The sequence below is a fragment of the Tenrec ecaudatus genome, chromosome 2 (assembly GCF_050624435.1).
Source record: "Tenrec ecaudatus isolate mTenEca1 chromosome 2, mTenEca1.hap1, whole genome shotgun sequence".
NCBI classification, from domain to species: domain Eukaryota; kingdom Metazoa; phylum Chordata; class Mammalia; order Afrosoricida; family Tenrecidae; genus Tenrec; species Tenrec ecaudatus.
This window is the reverse complement of record NC_134531.1, coordinates 153,860,061-153,884,989: the sequence shown is the minus strand read 5'-3', so window position 1 is coordinate 153,884,989 and position 24,929 is coordinate 153,860,061. Positions and strand designations below refer to the sequence as shown.

General features: G+C 45.1%; 2 protein-coding genes across 2 annotated transcripts in view; one reads left to right on the top strand and one right to left on the bottom strand.

Moving 5' to 3' along the window:
* The window catches only part of PLAC8L1 (PLAC8 like 1), a 41,367-nt gene extending 34,920 nt beyond the window's left edge, over nt 1–6,447 (top strand). Inside the window, exons 3-4 of the mRNA XM_075543146.1 lie at nt 4,034–4,170; nt 6,232–6,447. Coding sequence (XP_075399261.1) covers nt 4,034–4,170; nt 6,232–6,372 — 278 coding nt within the window. The 3' untranslated portion in view covers nt 6,373–6,447. The remainder of the gene's footprint in view (nt 1–4,033; nt 4,171–6,231) is intronic.
* A 4,567-nt stretch (nt 6,448–11,014) lies between these two features.
* SH3RF2 (SH3 domain containing ring finger 2) overlaps nt 11,015–24,929 on the bottom strand; it is a 154,581-nt gene continuing 140,666 nt past the window's right edge. The window contains exon 11 of the mRNA XM_075541765.1: nt 11,015–14,420. The gene's annotated coding sequence lies outside the window, so the exon portion shown is untranslated. The remainder of the gene's footprint in view (nt 14,421–24,929) is intronic.

Genomic DNA, 24,929 nt, shown 5'->3' with positions numbered 1-24,929 from the left:
AGGGGTTACACTTTATACAAAGGATATTCCCTAAGAGGTTTTATGATTTAAAACTATTCATAGTCATAAACTCACTGTCTGTCAGTTTGTCAGTGGTGACTTTAGTGTTGCTGTGGTGCTGGAAGCTATTCCCCTGGTATTTCAAATACCAGCAGTGTCACTCAAAGTGAACAAGTTTCAGCGGTGCCTCCAGACTAAGAACAGAGTAAGAAGAAGGAAGAGTCTGTCCAGTTCTGAAAACTTAGGCCTGAGAACCTTATGAGTAGTCATGAACATTGTTATGGTGCTAAAAGGTGGGCTCTTCGGAAAGGCACTCTGAAGTCTACTTGGGAAGAGCTGCCTCCTCAAAGTGAGTTGACCTTAACCATGTGCATGGGGCAAAGCTTTCAGGACCTTTGTTTGCTGAAGGGCATGTCTCAAAATAAGAAGGAACAGCTGAAAACATGCATTAATAATAGGGACATGGAATACGTGACGTATGAATAGATCAATGGATGCTATGCGGTGTGGAAGACGTCCAGAGGCCTAGCGATAGCTTGGTAGTTCGGAGATAAAGAAGCATTTCTAAGTCCTTCGCTTCAGTGCTGCTAACTTTGGGAAGACTTTGAAGTTTTTGTTGGGATGTGGGGAGGGGAGGAATATGGAAAAACAGGTCTTTGGCAGGTAGCTGGTTCTTCTAATGTGTGGGTGTCGACTCTGGGACACTAAGATTTGTCATCTCTGTAACGCTAAGATACCATGGTTGCTACCACTGTAACTCACTAACGTGGCTAAGATAAAAAAGACCAATATATATTTTTCTTTTTTTAAATACTTTTATTGGGGGCTCTTACATCTCTTATCACAATCCATACATACATCCAGTATGTCAAGCACATTTGCACATATGCTGTCATCATCATTTTCAAAGCATTCTCTTCCCACTTGAGCCTCTGATATCAGCTCTCCATTTCTTCCCCACCCCTCCCAAGCTCTTGATAAGTTATAGATTTTTTGGATACGTTATAGATTATTATTTTCATATCTTACATCATCCTCTGTCACCCCTCACCCACATTTCCATTGTTCATCCCCCTGGGAGGGAGTTATATGTCAATCCATGTGATCAATTCCCCCTTTCTCCTCCCACCCTCCCCTAATCCTTCTGATTTCTTTACTCTCATTGTTGGCCCTGAGGGGTTTATCTATCCTCAATTCCCTGTGTTCCGGGCTCTTATCTGTAGCAGAGTGCATGCTCTGGTCTAATCTGATTTTTAATGTAGAATTGAGGTAATGATAGTGTGGGAAGGAAGCACCAACGAGCTAGAGGAAAGTTGTGTGTTTCATCAGTGCTATACTGCAGCCTGACTGGCTCATCTCTTCCCGGTGACCCCTCTGTGAGGGGATGTTCAATTGTCTACAGATGGGCATTGGTTCTCCACTCCATCTCCATACCCCCCGCCTCCCCAATTCACATTTGGTATGATTTTGTTCTGGTTCTTAGATGCCTTATACCTGATCCAGTTGATACCTCGTGATCACACAGGCTGGTGTGCTTCTTCCATGTGGGCTTTGTTGCTTCTCAGCTAGATGGCCTCTTGTTCACCTCAAGCCTTTAAGACCCCAGATGCTATATCTTTTGATAGCCGGGCATCATCAGCTTTCTTCACCACATTTGCTTATGCACCCATTTTGTTTTCAGCAATCGTGTCAGGAAGGTGAGCATCACAGAAGGCCAGATTATTATAACAAAGTGTTCTTGTGTTGAGGGAGTACTTGAGTTGAGACCCAGTATCCATCTGCAACCTTAATTCTTTTTTAAAAAAAACATTTTATTAGGGACTCATACAACTCTGATCACAATCCATACATACATCAATTGTGTAAAACACATCTGTATATTCTTTGCCCTCATCAATTTCAAAGCATTTTCTCTCCACGGAAGCCCTTTGCATGAGGTCCTCATTAAAAAGACCGATATTGACAAGTCCTAGCAAAGATGTGCAGCAACTGGAAGCCTTGTGCATTTGCTGATGGATGTAAAAGGGCCCAATACTTTGGAGACCTATTTAACAATATCTTATAAAGTTAAACATAAATCTCCATCATATCCAGCAGTTTCATTATTTTCAGTCTATCCAAGTGAAATGAAAGCCGAGGTCCACAGAAAGACTTGCGGATGAATCTTCATAGTCACCTTATTCATAATAGCAAAATTTGAATGTCAAAATGCCTCTCTCAATGGAATATAAATAAAAAACACAGACTAGTCACAGACTTGAGTCCTGTCATTGTGGGTTCCTATCAAATTGTCTTTGACTCACAGTGACTTCCTGCATAACACACAACGAAACAAAAACAAAAAAACCAGCAAAACTTTGCCTAGTCCCGTGCCAGCTTCTTCACTGTTGGTGGGCTTGTGCCCAGCGTTGTGGCCACAGTGTATTGAGTACCTCTCAACCTCGAGGGCTCATCTTCCAGCCCTGTCTGCCATGGTTTTCTAGCACCATCTGTGGGGTTTTTTGTTGCCTAATGTTTACAAGTAGAGCTTTGGCAGTAGTTCACTAAGCATATCTTCTTAATCTGTCTCAGTGTGGAATCTTGCTGAAACCTGTTCACCATGAGTGACTCTGATGGTATTCAAAATATCTGTGGCATAGCTTCGGCACCACAGTGACCTGCAAGCCACCGCAGTACACCGAACTGACAGATGACTGGTGGCAATGGTATGCTATTCAGCAGTGAACAAGAGGCCCATAACTATTGATAAAATAAAGATAAATATTAAAAATCATCGTTGAGTGAAAGAAGCCAAGTACAGAAGTATGATTTCATTTAGATAAAATTCAAGGACAAGCCAAATGAATTCAGGAAAATGGGTATCAGATAACAGTGTGCCTCTGGAAGTGAAGAGGAGAACTGGAGTTGACTGGAAAGGGCACAAGGGAAATTAAATGGATGAGGGAAGTGCTTTATATGTTTGGTTACATTAGTGAATACAATAGTCAAAACTCACCCAGTTGGACACTTAGGATCTGTGCACTTTATTGCATAAAATTATGGTTCAATAAAATGTTTATTGAATAGACTTTAAAAAATGTGACGGTTTATCTCCCTCCCCATTTCATATTTATCAGGATTGACACCTTCTCTGATGCTAAATGATGTACCATTTTAGTTGCATATCAGGGGTTCTTACCATGCAGTCTGCTGATAGCTTTCAATGACTCCACGAAACCCGTGAAATTGAATGAGCAATTTTGCTTGTATATATGCATGTTCTGCCTCCACCCCCACCACTGTCCCTGTGCGACAGGTTCATAGGTATCATCGTATTCTCTAAAAGGTCTGTGACTCCAAACATCTAGAACAGAAGCTCTGTATCAGATGGCTCAAACAGAATATATCAACTCATATCAGCATTTAAGTATGAATAAATGACAAACCGTCCCCCTGGTCAAGGAACCGAGCCTCTAACAGTATGCAGAGTAAAACTGGCAGATGTCAGTGGGCTTCATGAGACCAACAAAAATCAGGCTAACCTTCTGGCTTGAAAAATGGATCAAGTCCTGCTAAAAATAGTAGGCAGATACAGTGTGCCACAAAAGAGCTTTAAATTAGATTGATAGGTGGAGGGGGGTGGTTGGGGCGGGGAAGCCTACTCTTCAAGGTATCACGTACACTGTGTTCTACAATATTGACATTAGATTAATGTACTAGGAGCAACACTGAGATTCCACTGTGGAAAAATGAATGGTTTTCTCTTGACAGGAAAAAACAATTATATCAGAGTCAATGCTAACAGAATTGTATGGGGTTCAGGTTCAGGTTCAGCTTTGCCAGTGTTTGACAAAAGAAGACCATTTTGATTGGCACTGTTGAAGGCAATTTTCATACACTGCGTTTTGAGAGTTAGTTATTCACTCTTTGTCCCCGACTTCAGGTACACAGTACAGCACTGAATTGATGTCACAGGTGTAAATGCCTGTTTTGATGTGGGGCTACTCCAAGAACATCTGAGAACCTTGGTTTTCTTTTATTTGGCTGTGGACAGGTTTCTACGGTCTGTGTTGTCCAATGTGTCTTGAGTGTGGCATCGCCAGGCATTATGAAGAATGTCTCTGTTGGCCAGTGTTGCCCGGGTCCTCCTTTGCACTAAGAGTTGGCACCAGAGAGAGACATAAAATACGGGTAAGTGTGTTTGGAAGATACATGTGAACCTGGAAGCCCAAGAGGACCTGAAGGCCCCCAACACCTGTGACTTCCCCAAAAAATGAGGTGTGAGGGGGAAGCTTAAAGTACCATACTTGGTGTTGCAGCGGTTATTCATTGGGCTGCGATCGGATGGTCAGCAGTTCAAAACCACCAGCAACTTCTCAGAAGAAAGAGTGGGCTTTCTACTCCGGTCAGCAGTTACAGTCTTGGAAACCTCTAGGAGGTCGCTATGAGTCAGCGGCAGTGAGTTTGGATTGTTTTTCCTTAAAGACTTTGGGAAAAGAAATGGAAGATATTTCTGATTTAATTCATTATCATGAAATATTGCATAACACACGGCCGTCTTGTAAAAGTTGTTTTGCAAGGGGACCTATGAGGATGGAGTCGTTTGGACAATGGTTGCTCGCTCAGCCCATTGGCCACCTTGCACTCCTTGAGCCATAGTTTGATGAAGAGAGAGGGGTGGGTGCAGCTGCTGGTAGTCCAACTCCTAAAACAATCCACATTCTCTTTCACCTATAGAACTACAACCACTCTTCTGTCTTTCTGAAGGGGCCCTGCTGGTGTAGTGGTTATGCGTTGGGCTACTGACTGCAAGATCAGCAGTTCAAAACCACCAGCAGCCCTATGGGAGAAAGATGAGGCCTTTTGTTCCCGTAGTGAATTACAGTCTCAAAACCGATAGCGGGCAGTTCTACCCTGCTCTATGGGGTTGTTATAAGTCAGCATTGACTGGATGGTGGTGAGTTTGGTTTGGTGAGTCTGTCTTTCTGGCAGAATTCACCCAAACTTGGAGGATATATTTGGAATGGCCTGACACTGTGGCAAATACAGCATTCACTTTTGGGGTTTCCTGGGGACCCATCAAAGATCCAGACATTCATTTTCCATCATACCTTTGACTGAAGTACACGAGGCAGGGAAGAGACAGGGTACGTATATTACGATATGGATAAGTAAAATAGGTCCATCTTCATGTATTTCATTGGAATGAGCCCTTAAGGTTTTATTTTTTTAAGTGAAAATTTTATTAAAAACTACATATATATTTGTGTGTGTTTTGGTGAAAGTTCACACAGTAAATTAGGTTCCCGTGTGAAATTTACTACACAGATTTTTCATTCACATTAGTGACTTCTCACAAATTGTCAGCATTTCTTTCTATTGTGTTCTGGTTGTTCTGCTTCCAGGCCATGCTCTAGTTTCCTTGCCCCTTATCATCTCCCTCAAGCTTAATAGTAACATCGTTTGTCAGTGGGAGAGCATTAGGCACAGAATCATGTAAGCATTCACATTGGAAGACTACAGATGGACAGAATTTCTCTGGGAGGGTATATAAGGAGCTGCTAAGCATCACTGTCCTGAGTCAGGTAACTGAGTGGTGGAACATGAGTGTGTGAAGTCTAGTCAGGCTGAACTGGACGTAAGAAGGTGCAGCTGGCCGCATTTAGAGATTCATTACACTCATAGTCCCTGGTGTTCACAGCATGCCTGGCAGGGTGGCATGGGGAACGTTGGGGTGGCCGCGGGCAGAGATGGAGTGTGGCTGTGGACAAGCACCTCTGTTGGGAGTCTCACAGGAAGCCTGACCGGGGCTTTATTGGCTGACCATGTTAGACACTCGGGTCTTGGGGCTTGCAGCCTTTATCAGAGGGGGAACTGAGCGGATGTTATCTAGCTTTAGCATGCATGGGTGGAGAAGGGTTATTTGGTATGGGTGCGTTCTGTTTTCCTATTCCAAATAAATACAAGAAATAGAAAAACTAGGTTATGAAAGGGGGTCATGGAGTGGGAAGGGTGCTGACAGAAAAGTTCATGGTTTCAAACTTGAAACTCATATAGAAAGTTCCAAGGGCGAGTATTTGATTGGCACAGCTGGTTCACAGTTGGAGCTGCGTTCTCGGGTGCTGACTTGGGCTGTTGGTGGGTGTTGGAGGCAGTGCGAGGGATCAGCCATCAGGTCCTGTTGCCCAAGTCCCTGGGTAATGGGAATGAGCTGCTGGTGGGGACAGAACAGGGGCCTGGGTCTCCCCCTAGGGCACTCTGTGTGAGGACTGGCTGGCGGTGCACTGCTGTTGGCCTTTGTCCATCTGCCAGGTGGCCCGGGAACTCAAGCTGAGGACCTCCCAAAGCTACGAAGTCTGGGAAGCTCCTTCCATTAAGGACGTCCTGGTTTGAGAGAACAAGAGAACTCCTCCCTGTTACCTGTCTTTCTTGTCTCTGTATTTTCCTCCCATGCTCTTCTCAGTAGAAAGATGCTCCTTTCTGTTTTCACTGGAAGAGTGCTAAAATAAAGGTTTCCCCCTCGGCTGTGTCTACTGTTCTCATTTTACACATGCTCCTGTCCTAGAGTCTGTTACTTGCCGTGCCAGCCATACCGGGAAAATTCTAGATGGCGAGTTTTTTGCCCCCATCATCCACCTGGAGTTTGGGAAGGTTGCATGGTTTTCCAACTTCATACTGCCATCCTCTCTTGAGGAAGAATTGTTGGGAGGTGTTCTAATACCCTGGTGGCACAGTGGGTTACACATTGGGCTGCTAATCCCAGGGTTAGCAGTTTGAAACCACCAACTGCTCCGAGGGAGAAAGGTGAGACTTTCTCCTCTCATAAAGATTTGTAGCTTTGGGAAACCACAGGGCCGTTCTACTCTGTCCTACCCAGTTACTGTGAGTCAGAATGGACTGGATGGCTGTGTGTTTGGCTGGGTTTTTATGCTGTGCTATGCTTTCCCCAAATACCACTGCTGGGGCAAAGACATGTTTGCTTTTAGTTAGCACCTCACCTGGGCACTAACTATCACAGAAACACCTAGGGACTGTCACTCCCTTGTCCTTTATTTCAGATGGCATAAAGGTGATTGGTGTGAATCTTGAACACCTTGTGGATTTCCTTTAGGACCCAGGCTCAGAGACTTGGGTCCACCCCTGCGTGGGCCACGTGAGAGGGATCCCATGCTTTTGTTCAAGCAGATGACCAGCACAGCAAAGACGTGACAAGATTGGGCTGGAACTGCCTCTTCCATTTAAAAGCGCTGCCCTTACTAAATGGGTTACTGTCAGAAAGCCTCTGAGCTCTTCTATGCCTCAGTTTCCCCCTCTATAAAATGAGGGCCAGTAATAGTGCTAACCTCATAGGTCATGAGTGTTCTGATGAGGGAAGACATTTTGCATGTCTAGCCAATTGTACACAAGAGAGGGCAACACACACACACACACACATACACACACACACACAGTCCCCAACCAACGCAACCAATTACCATTGAGTTGATTCCCACTCAAGGTGGCCCTAAGCCCAACAGAGGACAATGGTGTTCCAGAGGGTTCTCAATGGCTATTTTGGGGGGAACTAGATTGCCAGGCCCTTTTTCAAGGCAGCTGGGTAAAGTTGAACCTATAACATTTCCATGAGCACCTAGGAGCCTGGCAAGCAATAATGACTGAATAAACATGAATTATTACCATTATTGTATAGTTATATAATATGTGTAGTACAGTATGCAGGTTTTCCATTTGCACTTGTGATAACAAGTTTTCTTTTAAGATAAACTTTAGATTAAAATGGTGTTATATATAGGCTGTGTAAATGTATATAGTATGTATTCTAAAAAAATAAGAGGGAGGGGAAATATGAACAGCTGATACTAAGGGCTCAAGTAGTAAGAAAATGTTTTGAAAAATGATGATGGCAACAAATGTACAAATGTTCTTGACACAATGGATATCTATAAGGATTGTGATAAGAGTTGTGTGAGCCCCAAATAAAATAATTATATATATGTATATAATATATATATTCCTCCTGGAGTGAGGTCCAGGTAGTATGGCAGGGGCCATACCAAATCCAGGGATACATATGGTAGCCAACTAAAAAGGCGGTGGGGGCGGGGCAGGGGGGAAAGAGAAAAGAAAAGGGTAGTCAGGGAACAGGCACTAACCTGCCCAAAGGGAGGGTATTGTTTATATCTCCACAGGGAAAGAAGGCCTAGACTTCAACCTAGTGCTCCAAGATGTGAATACAACAAGCCGGCATGGAGTAGGAAACCAGTGGAGAGGCCTGAGGGACTGGCTCCAATCCCAACTATGTGGACAACTGCCTCTTCCCCCAGATGAATTTATTTCAGAACACAGCACTGCATCTGCAGCTCTGGGAGAGGTACATATCTGATCAGAGCACATGGGAGCAAATGAAGGGGGAGGAAGAAAGAGTGGAGCACATCCTGGCCTACCAAACCTTGAGGATGATATTCCTGCTTAGAGTAGTCAATCCACAGAGAAGACCACATGGCCAGCCCCAGTATGAGACATGATGTCCCTCACTACAGAGGACAGCACTGGAGACATAGTGTGGAATTTGCACCTGATCTGATCCCACCACACCGAGGCAGAACACTAAGGGTGTGCAACATAACAGCAAGGGGAACAGAGCAATGAAGTCCCCAGTGAATACCAAAAATAGACTTTGGGGTCACGGCTTGGTGCCCTGTCAGACTCCACCATAAAAGACTCCTAAAGGCCAACAAACAGTCCTTGAATTAACTACAAGCTTTTTTTTCTTGTTGTTGTGTTGTATTTTTTTTAATTGTTGGCTGTTGTTACTTTGTTTTATTTTGTTGCTTGGTTCTACTCTGTCTTGTTTTTGTGCATGTTATTATCTCCGCAGGTCTGTCTAAATAAGATAGGCTGGATGAACAATCTGGAGGAGAAAATAATGGGACCGATAGTTCCGGGGGACATGGGAGAGGGGGAGGTGGGGGGAAAGGAAGTGGTTTTAACAAACCCAGGGACAAGGGGACAACAACTGATCCAAATCAGTGGTGAGGAGGGTGTAGGAGGCTTGGTAGGGCGAGACCAAGGGTTATATAACCAAGAGGAGTTACTGAAACCCAAATGAAGGTTGAGCATGATAGTAGGACAAGAGGAAAGTAAAAGGAAATAGAAGAAAGAGCTAGGAGGCAAAGGGCATTTATAGAGGTCTAAATAAAGGGATGTACATATCAAATATATATATGAGGATTTGAAAATAGATCTATGTACATATATGTATAGGTTTAGATTTAAGGTAGCAGAAGGACATCGAGCCTCCACTCAAGTACTCCCTTGAGGCAAGAATACTTTGTTCTATTAAACTGGCATTCCATGATGCTCACCTCCCTGATACAATCGCTGAAGACAAATGGGTGCATGAGTAAATGTGGTGAAGAAAGCTGATGGTGCCTGGCTATCAAAAGATATTGTGTCTGAAGTCTTAAAGGCTTGAAGGTAAACAAGGGGCCATCTAGCTCAGAAGCAACAAAGCCCACATGGAAGAAGCATACCAGCTTGTGCGATCATGAGATGTTGAAGGGATCAGGTATCAGGCATCATCAGAACAAAAAATCTTATCATTGTGAATAAGGGAGAGTGTGGAGTAGAGACCCAAAGTCCAGGTGTAGGCAATTGGACATCCCCTTACGGAAGGGGCACAGGGAGGAGAAGAGCCAGTCAGGGTGTAGTGTAGAAATGATGAAACCCAACTTTCCTATAGTTCCTAAAGGCTTTCTGCCTGCCCGGCCCCCCCCACTATCATGATCCAATTCTTTCTTACAAATCTGGCTAGACCAGAGGATGTACACTCCTACAGATAGGAACTGAAAAGCACAGAGAATCCAGGATGGATGATCCCTTTGGAACCAGTGGTGAGAGTGGCGATATATTGGGAGGGTGGAGGGAGAGTGGGGTGGAAAGGGGGGAACCAATGACAAGGATCTCCATATAACCTCCTCCCTGGGGGATGGACAACAGAAAGTGGGTGAAGGCCGAGACATCAGACAGAGTAAGATATGACAAAATAATTTATAAATTGTCAAGGGTTCATGAGGGAGGTGGGAGTGGGGAGGGAAGGGTAAAAATGAGCTGATGCCAGGGGCTTAAGTGGATAGCAAATGTTTTGAGAATGATGAGGGCAATGAATGTACAAATGTGCTTTACACAATTGATGTATGTATGGATTGTGATAAGAATTGTATGAGCCCCTATTAAAATGATTAAAAAGAAACAAACAAAAGAAAAAAAATATCCCTCCAGATTCCTTATCCCTCAAATTTAAGTAGTGGTTTGAGAGGCTTAAAAATAAATTACTTTTTGAAAACTGGTGTTAGATCAATCTTAATTTAATTTTAAATGTGAATTCATTAAAAATAGTGGAATATAATAATATGGTCAACTTTGTGATGGTGGTAATACTACTTCCACTGAGCACCTGTATGTGCCCAGGCACCGTTCGAAGCCTCTGCATGTTTTCAACATCTAGTTTCTTACGGAAGAGCTATTCTATCCCTAGTATTTAGAAAAAGGATCCCGAGGTTCAGAGAGGTTCAGTATCTTGCCCAAGGCCACACAGCTCGTAAGAGTCCGGTTCTTGAGGTTGTTTCCTAAACACTAAGCAAGCAGAGCAGGGTTCTGGCCAGAAGCCTTCTTGTGCCCTCATTGCTGTACAGATGAGAGTTCGCTCAGTGGGGGCGAACTCAACCTGGATAGGGTTGAGAGGAATTGTCATCTAACCCTGCTCCCTCCTATTCCCAGTGAAACTGAGCAATTGCCAAGTTTGACAAAGTGACCTCCCCCTGGTCCCAGTCCTCCCAGCTGGATGTCCACAGTAGCTGCAAGGAGCTAAAGTCTTTTGGGAAAAATGAAATATTCAGGTTTGATATTAAATCTGTGACAAAGTCCATCCTTCTCTAAGTCAGCTACTCAAACAAACAAACAAACAAACAAACAAACAAACACAAAGTAAATAGGTCTGTGGAACAGTGATGTTAAATGCAAATCAAAGCGGTTTTATTGTTTCATGCTAAAACATATTTTGGGCTTTACAAGCTTACAGGAATTTTTGGCAAAGAGGACTTGGGTAATCTCTCCTGTCGAATGGTTGAGCACAAAGACCACATGTTATTTTGCACACAGGATTTTGGGCCATTCTCTCGGCCAGTGTGGAAGGTTCCAGCCGACTTCTCCCTCAGGGCCATCTCCCTGTGCGCCTCCACTTCTGATTGGTCGTTGCAGTCAAGGGCAAACGGGGCACTTCATGAGAACTACAAACCCAAACAAGTAACACGCTGGGTTCTGAAAGCCTTCGGTCTACCCCGGAAATACAGCGTGTAAAGCAGAAAATTAATATGTGGAGAGTTGTATGAAAACGGAAGGTGGGAAACGTCTGCGGGGAGGTGGCTCAACGTGATGACTTTGCACTTCCTAGGAGGGAAGTCCGTGGAAAAAGAACTTGACAAAAATATGTGCTTCCTTCTCAGAAAAAAGGTTGATCAAACACCAAATACTTAAGTCAGAGACAACAACTCTGATAGGACCCATCCTGCTGGCTCAGCCTTCTCCAAAGCTTTCAGCGGCACCAGTCTGAGAGTTACCCAGCACTGAAGGCCCATTCTGTTTTTCTTCTCACTAGAAAATTCCTTATGGTTTTTCAAGATGCAATGAGTGGAACAGATTCTGCTGGCTACATTTGGGTCAACAGCACCAACATACATGCAACAGATATTTCAAAGTAATCCATACACATCATTATAAATTATAAAGCCAGAAAAACAAAGAAAAACACAAACCCCTTCAACCCTTTTGATTTTACAGTGGAATATACCAAGGAAATACATTGCTGGCCTGGAACTCTAGTAACATGAACCAAAGATATGAAAGGCTTAGGCATTCTTAAAGATCCGTTGCCCAATACAATTCTTTTTTTAATAGGTTTATGCATTTTATATCTAAAGTTTATCTATACACTAGTTCATAATGACTTACACATATACTTTTCTCCATTGTTCACATACATATGAACTCACAAGATTCTCTTTTTGGTCTATGGAAAACACCGAACGTCCCAACACAAGGAGAGTCACAAGTATTTATAGCTTTTCAGCTTCTACTTCCGTGAGGAATGCATTCTCCTCCTCCTATCGTCTCCTGCCTTTCTTGTCCCTTAAACAGTGTCCCCTCCTTCCTGACCCAACAGGTAGAGCAACCACTTCCAGAGGTGAAGCCCCACACATCATGGTAAGCAGCCTACTGTGGGGTACACTTCTGGGCTAGTGTCTTCCAATCACTCGAATTCCTCCCTGCCATCTCCTGCTCTTCACCTTAACCTGCTGGACAGTTTTTGATCCATGACCACTGGGATTCTCAATGCTGGGACTGGCAGGCCAGAGAGAGAGAGTGAGAGACTTTGGGAAACGGTGCTTTTACTAAGCTGCTGGGCTTGGTAGCTCTCAATCTGGTTGGTTTATTGTCTAAGCAGATTCAAAGGAAGGGGAAATAAATCCCCATGAATCCTCCACGACAAGCCATGGAAAGTTCCCAGGGACTTACAGAATGGTGGCTTCCTGTGGCTCTGATCATGAGAGGGGGAAGTCAATGCAAAAAGAGGGAAGTGTTGAGAGGGAGGGTCTTGGAGATAGCAGTGTGATCCAATGGTTTCTGGTGACTAAAAGTTGATGTTATTTCCCGCCTCACTTATACGACTTGCCTTTGCACGAGCAGCTTGTCTATACTCCACCCAATTCACCGTCTGTAAAATCCAACTCCCTGCAACGGCGAGCATTCTATGACTGCCCCCCAGAAAATGAAATCCTGACACTCTGCTTATGGGTGGGCTGTAAGGCTTATGGTAGTGACAGGTCGAGTCCAGAACCTGAAGGCAGCATCTCTCCACTCACTGCTGCTGAGGCTAACCAGGAGGCAGCCCCACTCGCCAGAGAGGAAACAGAACCAACACCTCATCAGAGTGGTTTAGAGTAGAGGGACGCCTGACAGTTGGCAGCACCCCTCCTGGCCATGTGTGCCAAGAGGTGCCAACATTAGGTCAGCCTTTTTTTGTGTGTGTGAGAACCATTGCCGCTTGCGTCCTTTTCCACCCTTTGGCACAGGAAGCCCGTACTCTGGGGTTTCTTGCTGCATATCATCACCTTCCCTGTGGTTAACCAAGAGAAGAGTGTGGTTAAGAAGTCAAGGTGATTCAGCTCAGGAAAGGATGGGTGTTCGTTTGAGCCCTGCATCTGACAGGTTCCCCAGGGAAGAAAACAGCTCTGCACCACGGAGTGCAACCCTTGCTGTGCTCCAGGGCTTGGCAGATGGCTTCCCCTGTTACAAACTGGGCTGGATGACAGGCTGCAGAGGTTTCTGGGCAAAATGATGGTCCTGAATATTAAAACCACCCACAAGTCTTGTGGAAGCGGCATTCCTGGCACAGTGCTTGATAACCAGGGTAGCCTGCGCTTTGGAAAATAAAATCCTCACTGGTGTCTTAAGTTAGGGAAGACAATTATAATGCAGGGCCCAGAAAGTTTTGGGGGTATTTGTGAATTTCACTTCTCTGTGCAATGTCTTTTTCAGGATGGCACGGATAATAATAAAAATTGTAATGTAGATAGCATGTTCTTTAGACGACGTATTTCTGAACATAAAAAGGATTTGCTGTCAGACCTGCCTTTTCTTTCTCTAGGTGTGAAGCAGCCTCTCTGTAAGGGTGCAGTCTGTGGTGTTTTCCTATAACATCATGGGTGCTTCTTGCTGAGAGCCTTTAAGTACCAAGTCCTTATTTCCTGGGTCAGTGTTTTCTAAGTACAGAAACCTTCTGGATCAGAAGGTGTCAGGGGAAACAGAGGATGGAACTGGAATGGAAACACCTGACGAGGTGGTGGAGGGAGGTCGGATGTTAGGTGAGGGGCCAGGGTTGGGGTGAAGGCAAGGGGAGATCAGGAAGAAGCACTGGCCTTTCCAGCTAGACCATCTGAGAGAAGATTATGACGCTATTTCTTGCACTGCACTAAGTCTGAGCAAGAGAGCCAACCAAGACATAGAGCTGGAGGGCACTTGATGTCCAGTGTAGGTGCCATGCTGCGAGAAATTAGCAAGATAAAGTCTGGCCTTCACAAGAGAAATGAACCCCAGGAGGCATGGGAATCTGGTTTAACCTGTGACAGCCCACCACAGGAGTCCCACTTGCTTTTCTCTGCCCTGGCTCGCTCATGCTGTGGGTGAAGGCAGGCAGGCTCTCTGTTCTTATTACCATCTTATGTTGGAGGTCAGTCAGTCGGTGTTCCTGCAGCATCCCTGATATCCAAGGACCATCACATGAGCCATGAATTTTCCATCGAACAGTTTCCATCTAAACAGGTATCTCTTCTCTCCGGGATCCCAGTTGTTGCTAGCTCCTAGGACGATCACCAAGGCGGGGTCTGTGAAGGTGAAAAATATTTCAGAATCTATCATGCGAATGCAACCCGGGAAGAACTGCAGTTGCTTAAAAATGGCAAGCCTTGAGGTCAGGACTACTCCACAAGGGATGCTGCGTGCGTCCTGTGTTCATCATAGTAGGAGGCACATCATACCCACTTCCCCGTTACAGGTGATGCTAATTTAGGGCACTTGGTGAAAGTGGTTTTTACCCAGGTTTCTCCGCTGTAGAGTTACTATTTTTCTCTTTGCAATGAATAAGTACCTTGTGGGGAGATATTATAAGACGCTTCAAGCTTTCACCTACTAGTTTTCATGATTTATTCTACCCTGAACCAATTAGGCTGTCAAATGGCATTTTTTGAATTTCATCATACCTTCTACCTTTAGTCCTTGGAATATTACTATAAAGAAGAGCTTTTCCTTCACTTCAATTTATTTACATCAGCACAAACTCAGAGATGCTATGTTAGACCAGGTTGGCTAGAGAAACAAATTCAGAGACACTTATATATGTGTAAGAAAAAGCTTCACATCAAGAAGCTTTATATATCAGGAAAACATCCCAGCCCAGTCCAATTCAAGTACTTAAGTCCAATACTAGTCTCTAAGGCCCTCTTCAGACTTAAGAAGTCACTTGCAATAATGCAGAGTGCAGGGAGATCACTGGCCGGTGGAAGCAACCAATGGCAGTGGCTCTGGTGGGTTTCAGAGGGACTCACCAGCAGGAAGATGAAGGCAGAGGTTGACGGGGAGGTTCCCAGGGCCCTCCTTATGAGAAGGCCACGCCCACAAGGAGGCACCATCAAGTTGTGACCTGATTGACAGGCTAGACTCCACCCCCTACACTTATATATCTCAAGTTGACATGAAACTCTGTAACTACCAGAGATGCTATAGGTTATCATCCATTACTTCCCAAAATGAATAATCTTAATCAAATGATGAAAAATACCAGACAAGTTTCCATTGAGATTTATTATGACCTGCGCTGTTTAAAATGGCAAGATTATGAAAAACCATCTCGAAACTGAAGGGATATGACAATGTGGTCCTGTCCTGGCTTGGATCCTAGATTAAAGCTTTTATTTTTCCTCTGAAGGACAATCATGTGGCAAATGGAAAACTTTGAATAAGGTCGGTAGCCGAGTGAGGTAATTGTTGCTGTTAGGTGCTGTCGAAGTGGGGCCGATTCAGGAGACCCTGTGCACAACCGAACACAAATCGTCCCGTCCTGAATCACCCTCACAATCGTTCTTATGCCTGAGCCCAGAGCTGCAGCCACTGTGTCCGTCCATCTTGTCAAGGGTCTTCCACTTTCTCACTGCTCCTCCACTTTCCCAAGCGGGATGTCCTTCTTCAGCGACTGGTCTCTCCTGACCACACGGCCAAAGTATGTTGAAAGGAGGTCTCACCATTTTTGTCTCTGAGGAGCACTCTGGCTGTACTTCTTCCAAAACTGATTTGTTTGTTCTTTTGGCAGTCCATGGTACTTTTAATATCTTTCAATGGCACTATAATTCAAATGCATTGATTTCTTCCTTGGTCTCCCCTATTAAAATGGGTCTGGCACAGGTTAGTCCTCAAAGTAACTTGATTTTCAACATTTCAAGAGAGATTTTGTGCAGCAGATTTACCTGATGCAAAGTATCATTTGATCTCTTGACTGCTGCTTCCATGGACATTGGTTGTGGATCTAAGCAAGATGAAATCCTTGACACCTTCAAGCTTTTCTCTGTTTATCATGATGTTTTCTATTAGTCCACTTATGCAGATTTTGGTTTTCTTAGCTTATAGGATTAGAAAAATCCAAAACAAAGTCATTGAATTGCTTTCAATTTATAGAGACCCTATAGAACAGAGCAGAACTATTTTCAATGATGCGAAACTCTCTGGATTTTGGGAACTGCCCTGTAGTTGTAAAAGTTGTAAAAATTTTTTGGAAATAACACTGAAATATTTAGGAATGAATGGGCATTTGATTTGCAACTTAGCCTCAAATGGTTCATGTATATTTGCATTAATTAGATTATTTATATATTATAACTTGTGATAATGTAGTGTTTACATATCATATTATTAAAATAAATTACATATTCATAAGAGAAAGGATCAGAACAAATAGTAAAACATTAATACTTGAGACATCTAGCTTAAGGGCACATAGAGATTTTGGTACATTTTTTGCAACTATTCTGTAAGTCTAAAAAGATGTCCTACATTAAAAAATTAAAATCTGAGAGCTCCCAGAATTCCTTTGAGGTCCCAAATATTTTTATTTTGATGGCCAAACTCATTCTGCATCATTTTCACCAACACATATGCAACCAACATTCTTCCCTCTGTATCTAACCTGTGACAGTTGTCCCTTCCTTGAGCCCCAAGATGCTCTAATGGAAAGTGCAACCAACACTCTGGCTGTCTCCAGCCCGGCTGAGGGCAGGTGGCTTGAGTGATTAGAACAAGAACCAGTTATGGATTTGGTGCCTGTGCTTGGCTCTCGGCCCTTTTAAGTACAAATAACAACCAAACCAACCATGCTCAAGGAGGACAGAGAAAGCCAAAGAGATGCTGAGGGGTTCAGAAAAATTTCGAAAGACTTGCCTTCTCAAAGGCCCAGCTTCAGAGTTTGTTCAAAAACACATTTCCATGAGAATCTAATCAAACTGAAATCGGCAGGACAGGGGGAGGGATTTCCATCTCTTGTTTACTTTTTTTCAGTTAGAGCTTATCTCTTTTTGACCTAGGGATTCATGCTGATTTAACAGGCGGGTTTTCTATTTGGAGAAAGTTCAAGGATGATCACAGACTCCTCCTTTGGAATGTGCGGAGAGTGGAATGGGATAGTCGGACCTTGTAACTGAAGTTTGTGGAAGACACCTAATTATGGGAATCGTACTCAAACCCCCAGGAGCCCTGATGGTGTAATGGGTTACATATTGGGCTGGTAACCACAAGGTCAGCAGTGTGGATCCACTAGATTCCCCAAGGGAGAAGGCTTAGACAGTCTGCTCCTGTAGAGATTGCCATCCTCCAAAACTTTAAGGAGTAGTTTTACTGTCTTAGGCAGTCCCTATGAGTCAGAATTGGCTCAATGGTAGTGGTGGGTGGAACTCTGATACATGGAGGTGCTAAGGCAGTAGCCCTAGCTTGCAACCCATCAGGCAACCACATTTAGGCCTGTGCTCTTTGGACCTACAAATGCAATTCAGTAGATGTGTTCCACGAGAATATGAGCTATTAGGGCCTCCAAGTGGCTGCTGTACATCCAGCAGGAGCAGGCATGGATTCAATGTCTGTGATTTCTAACATGTATCTTCTAACATGCATTCACCACTTGAATAAGAAGCCAAAGATTTGAAGTTATGCCGTCTTTGATGTTATGCAGGCCTTTCATCTCACTATGCACAATGTCTATCCCTTGAGGGAGAAAATGCCCATTTCAAACATGTGCTGACTCTCTTCACTGTGCCTGGGTTGGGGCTGGTGCTGATAATGGGTCTGAACCTTGGAGATGGGTCAACATGTTCATATTCCAGTGGCCCAGAGGTGGCCGACTGATTAGATAAATAGATTGGGACGGGCATTAGCAGCTGGGAGAATGTCCCTTTGATACGGTAGGCAAGGCTACTTGAGATTACTTCACATAGATCCCAAGGGAGCGATTAGTTGTTCTTTTACCTACATTTTCTGCGATGTGGCATTTACTGAGAGGGAGTGCAGGGGCATGGAAGTAATAAGGAAGTAACTGTCAAGGGAGGGCTGGCTGCCACATTAATCTGACCTTCCACGTTGTGCTAAATGATGTAGAAAGAACTTCAACTCTAAGATCCATTGACATTTTAATAGGCACCCAGAAATCCCATCACAGGTAGGAGGTGTGAACTTCCTGTGACTGGCATTGTGCAGCTCTGGGTAGCAGCCCCTATTAGTGCTTCGTGTCCAGTCCAGGGTTTTAGGATTAGGCAGGGAAGAATGTTTACTGAGCTCTCAGAAGGCAAGCCTATTTGAAGCAGGAAAGCTTGATGTCTGCGGGAAGGCTTTTGCATCCCGTTTTAAATGAGGCTGCAAGTGGTTAGCATTGGCTGGAGCCAGATTGTCTGGGTTTATTTCCAAGCTGTGGGAGGAGTCCTGGTGGAGTAGTGGGTACGTATTGGGCTGCGATCCCCATGGTCGGCAGTTCAAAACCAGCAGCAGCTTCTCGGGAGAAAGACTGGGCTTTCTACTCCTGCAAACAGTTACAGTCTCAAAAATCCACAGGGGGTCACTATGAGTCAGTATGAACTCCATGGCAGTGAGTTTGAGTTATTTCCAAGCTCCACCAATTTCTGACTGTGTGACCCGGGGAAGAGTTTAAACTTTTGTGAACCATGAGGGCCAGTCTCTGTCAGGGAAAACGAGAGGCCTGGAAGATATATGAGGTCTTAACGACCCCTCCTGAATTATGTTACCTAATCCCTTCCACTGGTCATGTGCAGATGATTCATTCCCACTTCACCCCACCTGATCCGTTCCATCAGTCATGTCAAGGACAACTAGAGATTCAGATGACCCATTCCAAATTGCCTGACATTATTTGTTCCAGAGAACCTATTGACTAACACTACTCCAAAGGACAGTGAGGTGACTGCCTCATATGGTAATGAGGTGCGGAAAGTGTGGATCATGAGACCGACCATTAGGCTGGACTAAGGACCAATTGAGATGCAAGAATACGGGCCAATGGGAAAGCAGGGTAGGGAGGTGTGGTGAGCCAACGGGGTACTGCTGCCTGACCATCCAATGCCATACCCTGAGACAGTCAACTTCTGCAAATCACGAGGTGACCTGCTTCGTGACTGAATTTACTTTGCGTATTAAATCTTTGCTGCACTTGCTGTCTTGTCTGAACGTCTTGAGTGTGTGTCTCCCTCTGTCGTGGTGGCAAAACCACTCAGAAGAAACTTGCTAGCCTCTCTCCAAGGAGGAAAAGTCAGGCGACACCGACGTTCCACACATAACAGTCTTGCTAGGAGAGCTCGCAAGAGCCTACAGTCCTGCTGTGCTAGTGTCTGGGAACAGAAGCGGAGGAAAGGGAAATAATTTGCCTCCCTGCTCACTCCGGTTGCATCTCCCTTAGGAGTACATCCTCCTTAGGAAGGTCCTCTGGGCAGGGAAAAGTGGATTCCTCGGTTCTTGAATTGCTCATTTCACACATAGTTGTTTTATGCTTTCAGTGTTTGGTAAATGAATAAATGTCACTACTTGGAAAACAAACCATGCAGTTCCTTGACACGTCGTGAGTGCCCCGCTCCTGTGACCATGCTTGGCCTTTGAGTCTCAGTTCAGATGCCACCTTCCCTGGCTGCTCTACATGAAGCAGCTCACCCCCCGTCATTCTCTGTCCCATCTCTGTTTCCTTGTGCACTTGTCGGAGAAATTCCACTCCCGTTGAATTGTTCACCACTCCCCTCCTCTCAGAAGCAGGGATCTTGTTTGTGTGGTACAGGTGTATCTCAGTTGCATGGACAATACCTGCCCCACGGTAGTGCTCCATCTCTACTTGCTGACTGAAGACGAACGAGTGCGCGGATGCGGTCAGTGGATTTCCCCCGAGGAAGGCAACGTCCTGTGTCTTTAAGTGGAGCTAGGGTGAGAAGACCTTTGGCCTGGAGCAGTGTCCAGTCCAGCAGGGGCTTAACTAATCAGCACATGCATTTTCTGAATTGCAAAATGTGCCAGGGACATTTAATTTCTGTTAATTGGCAGCAAAGAGGAGGGATTGTTATTGAAATCACCAGCCAGCTGGAAGCATGTTCGTGTCAGACCTATTTGCAAATCAGAATGGACATTTCATAAACCTTGTCAACCTTTTGAAGCTGCAAATCCCCACAGGGGCAAAAACAGTGTGCCCACTGGCTGCTTTTGCAGGCCCTGACAGCCATGAACCTGAAGTCGTCTGGCAGCTGATGGGGAGGGGAAATGGGAGGAACGGCCAGAAAAGAAGAGCTGGTTAGTGTTTGGCATCACATACATTGTTAAAATGCTTGTTGGACTGCCTCACCCTTATCTGACAGGCAGAGAGAACACAGGAGCCGACCTTTCTGGTCATAGTTTCCTCACTGTGATCTTAGACAAATGACTTTCTCTCTGAGCCTCAGTTGCCTGATCTGGAGACAGGGGACAGCAGTACTTAACTTGTGGGATGGCTAAGAAGATTAAGTAAGACAGTGCATACCAATAATAATGAATATAAATAATAATAATGATAGTTAATATTACAGAACCTTTTTGATCTGCTGGGCATATGCTAATCACTTTATGTAGATAATCTCATTTACTTCTCAGTGAATCACACGAGGGAAGCACAATTGGTTCCCGCTCATAGCCATCCTATGAACCAGAGAACCAAACAGTACTGGGTCCTGTGACCCCTTATAAGCATACCTACATTTCAGCCCATTCTTACAGCCGCTGTGTCAACCCATCTCACTGAGGGTCTTCACAGGGGCTAGTACCATGAATAGCCTTTGGTGACCCAGCTAGGAAGCGTGGAGTCAGGATCTGAGCCCAGGTCCTTTGACTCCACGGTGCTCTCCATTTCCTGTAACTAACTGCCCCTGTAAGCAAACAGCTCAGTGCCTAGTCTTTAGGATGTATCCAGATGCATGGCAGGAGAATGATGCTGGTCTTAGCATTTCTGTGCTCACCTGGTCCCTCGTCCTTCGAGGCCTTTGTCATGGCTGCAGACTGGCAACAGCTGTCACTCCTGAGTCTCGCTCTGTGGCCGGGCTCCTGGACTGCCTGGGTCTCTTAACCCTCCCTACCGCCCTATGAAGGGTCCATTATGGGATGCACTTTTGAATGAATGAAAAACATCAAGGTGAGTCAACTTGAGTCAAGGTCAGACAGCCAACCCCTGGTGAGACCAGGACATGTGCACTCTTCCCATATCACATTTCTCCGTCGTGCTCATCTTCCAAAAGCCGCCTCTTATTGGAGCGCTTCCTGACGACCCAAACACCGCTTCAATGGTGCTTTTTCTTTTACGCTGTACAGAGAGTTATTACTGTACTGTGCTTTGTTTTGGGCCTCCATGTGTTTGTGTGCCTGTGCTTTGTTTTTGCCTCGTTTGTTTATCTCCTCATCTATCAGTTTGAAGGAACTACAGCGGCAGAGTGGCTAAGCTCTTGACTTCTAACTGAAAGGCTGTCAGTCTGAACTGACATCCAGTGGCTCTGCTGAAGAAAGGCTTGGCAATCTCTCCCCGTAAAGATTAAAGCCTGGAGAATCCCAGTCAGCGTATGGAATCAGGCAGTCTATGCTGTCCCTTGGAGTTGCTATGAGGCAGAATTGACTCGATGGTCCCTAAGAAGAACACCATGCATCTATTGCTCAATGCACCCCACACCAGGCTCAAAGTTGTATAAACACAATCTCTCTGAGCTATATCTTGGGGTACAGCATTTGGCTGCAGAATCTCTTTTAATCTTGCTGAGCATCCATCTTGCAAATAATGAAAAACAAACGGAGGCCTAGGGAGGTGTAGCATGAGAAGCCCAGGTGGTGCTGTGGGTTAGGCATTGGGCTGCTAACTGCAAGGCTAGAGGTTCAAACAAACTAGCTGCTCAGCAGGAGAAAGATGAGGCTTTCTGCTCCGATAAAGATTTATGGTCTCGGAAACCTTAGAGAGGGTCACTGTGAGTTGGAATCCATTCAGTGGTAGTGGGTTTGGGTTTAGGAAGGAGGTACACAGCTAGTAAGGAACAAAATTGGAAAAAGTTACAAAGGTGATTTGGCTTCAAATCACATCACCCCAGCTCTTCTGTTGCCTCTCCATGGCTTGTAAGGTTTGAGCAGGTTGGGAACACGGATGCTATATAGCTACCCCATCTGGTCTTCTTTTGGTCTTTATCTGGTCCCAATAATGAAGAAAGCCTGAGCTCCCAAATTTGCCAAAATCTAAAAACAACTGAAGCTTAAAAAAAGAACTCAGCTTATAAATAGAAGGTGCAGAATGGAATATTTGGAGCTGTGGTTCTGTTATCTAAAATTAGCCTCCCCTTCAAAACAGTACCACCCTTCTCACTGTTCTGTTCCCTGTCGTGGAAGTCTGGTGCTATCTTTCTTTCTTTCTTTTTGAAAATACTTTTGAGGGCTCTTACATCTCTTATCACAATCCATGCATTCCTCCAGTGTGTCAAGCACATTTGCACGTATGCTGCCATCATCATTTTCAAAGCATTCTCTTCCCAGTTGAATCCCTGTTATCAGCTCCTCACTTCTTCCCCTCCCTCCCCTGCTCACCCTCCCTCACGAACCCTTGATAAGTTATAGATTATTATTTCCATATCTTACATCGTCCTCCAACGCCCCTCATCTACTTTTCTGTTATTTGTCCCCCCGGGAGGGGTTCTAGATCGATCCTTGTGATCGATTCCCCCTTTCTCCCTCCACTCTCCCCTACTCCTACTCATTCTTCCTCTGGCCCTCCAGCCAAGACGGCCATGTCCTCTTCAAGCAATGCAGTGCTCCTGAGCTCTCCTTAACAGACAAGTGAAACATCTCCCCAGGGAACTTCAGGGAGGAATGGCAGTGTAGGGAACTAGGTATAACCCTTGGGAGGCTATATTGACTTGGATTTCTCTTTGGTCCCCCAAGCCATTTTCGCTGCCCCCTGATAATGAGATGTGGGCCTGTGCTTTTTGCTTGTATGTGAGGTTCCCTGGAGCGCAAATAATGCCAATCAATCCTCTCGGATGGTCAGAGAGCTGTTATTTTTATGGGAAGGTTGCTAGGAGGGCTCTTGACCTCCAGGACACCATGTGACCTACAGCAATCAAGCCCTGACATTGCAAATGACCCTCATCAGGTCACTTGGTCACACGAGCAAGATCACCACAGCATTCACTGAGGATGCACAAGGCAACCTTTGCCAAGGCCTTTTGCCCTTTTCTCCCCGAGTCTTGGCTGGTTTCCCTTTAGTCTGGACCAGGCTGTAGCTCTTGTCCACCCAGCAATGACCCTATTTGCATAATGAGCTTGCATCTGTGGGTGAGTGCCTGCCCCCAAAGCAATTGTCTTTGAACTCTGGATAAGCACTAGCTTGGAACACTGGAAGCTGTCTGTTCTCTGAGCCCTCTTGCTCCCACAGAGAAGATGAAAGTGGGGGTCATTTAGGAAATAGTATCGCCCTTCTTCTGGGACTCTGCTCTGTGTCATTTAGAGTGAGGACAGGCAAAACCAGAACTAATCTCGGGAAGAGAGGGAGATCTGGGAATGCAGAATGATGACCGTGTTCGATGTCAATGATCCAGAACCATCCTGCAAACTGCGGTTCTTTGTCAAGCTGCTTGCCTCTGTCAGGTCGCCCTTGCAGCTGGGCTAGATTTGGTTTTTGGATTTCTCTGTGCAGAACACGCTTAGCTGTCTTTCTTCCCACTCCCACTCCTTGGACAACAAGAGCTTAGCCTGCAGTTTTCCCTGGGTGGGCTTTCATGCTGAGTTAATGCCAATTCCATCTCCACCCCCATCCTGGGATCTCATCCTCATGTAGCGAGCTTTCCGACCCCAATCACGTGCATTTTGCACATTTGCCATTGAAGGAGGAGCTGGCGACTTCACAATACTCTTTGCATTTAGAGTTCGGGGATCTCGTCCATTTGACCCTCGGAGGCTTCATTCCAATCTCTGAGATGGGAGGACATCAGGAGCTCCCAGTAGAGGTGGGAGGATTCGAGGACACAATGCGGGCCAAGCCCATGGCACCCAGTCACTGCTTCAATGAACGGTGACCATCTTAGTCAGAGGACAGTTTGAAACACGTTTTGTCCTATTCTCCCTCCATCTGAAAGGAATCGTGACCTCTCACCAGGAACGGACACATTTGCAGGCTGCTTTCTCGTGTGCAGTGTGGGGCCCGCACATCGCACACGGTTCTGATCAGGGTTTGGTACAAGCAGTAAGATCTGTTTCGGTCTCAGAGTCAGAGGCATTTCTGTATGTTTACTAACCCAGAGAGCCAGGCAAGGCCCATCCAGCACCTGTATGCCCACTCACAAGCAGCAAAGACTCCCAAAACAGCTCTATGTGGGAGCAGCCCTTATAAAAGTCCCTTGAAGCCAGACTTCTCTAACCAAACAGGCTGGTGCATTAAAGTCTCAGTTCCCAGGGGCTACAACTCACAGCCTGAGGATGCCAGTGACAGATTCCAGCCGGGCGCTCACGCACTCAGGCACGTTATCGCTGGCCTCAGGTCACACTTTTTGCTTTGACTAGTGTTGCCATGAGTCAAAGCCGACTCCCTAGCAACTAACAACATGTTTACACAGAACCTGTATGGGCTGTACCAAGAATTTCGTAGAGCACAAAATTCGAGAGAATAATTAGCACCGTATTCAAGATGTGAGGGGCGCAGGGGTGGGGGGGAAATGAGATGGGATTAGGAGAGGTTAACAGTGAATTTCAATGCTATTCATAATACTGATTATAGAAATATAGATATATGCTTACTTGTTATACAATTTTATATA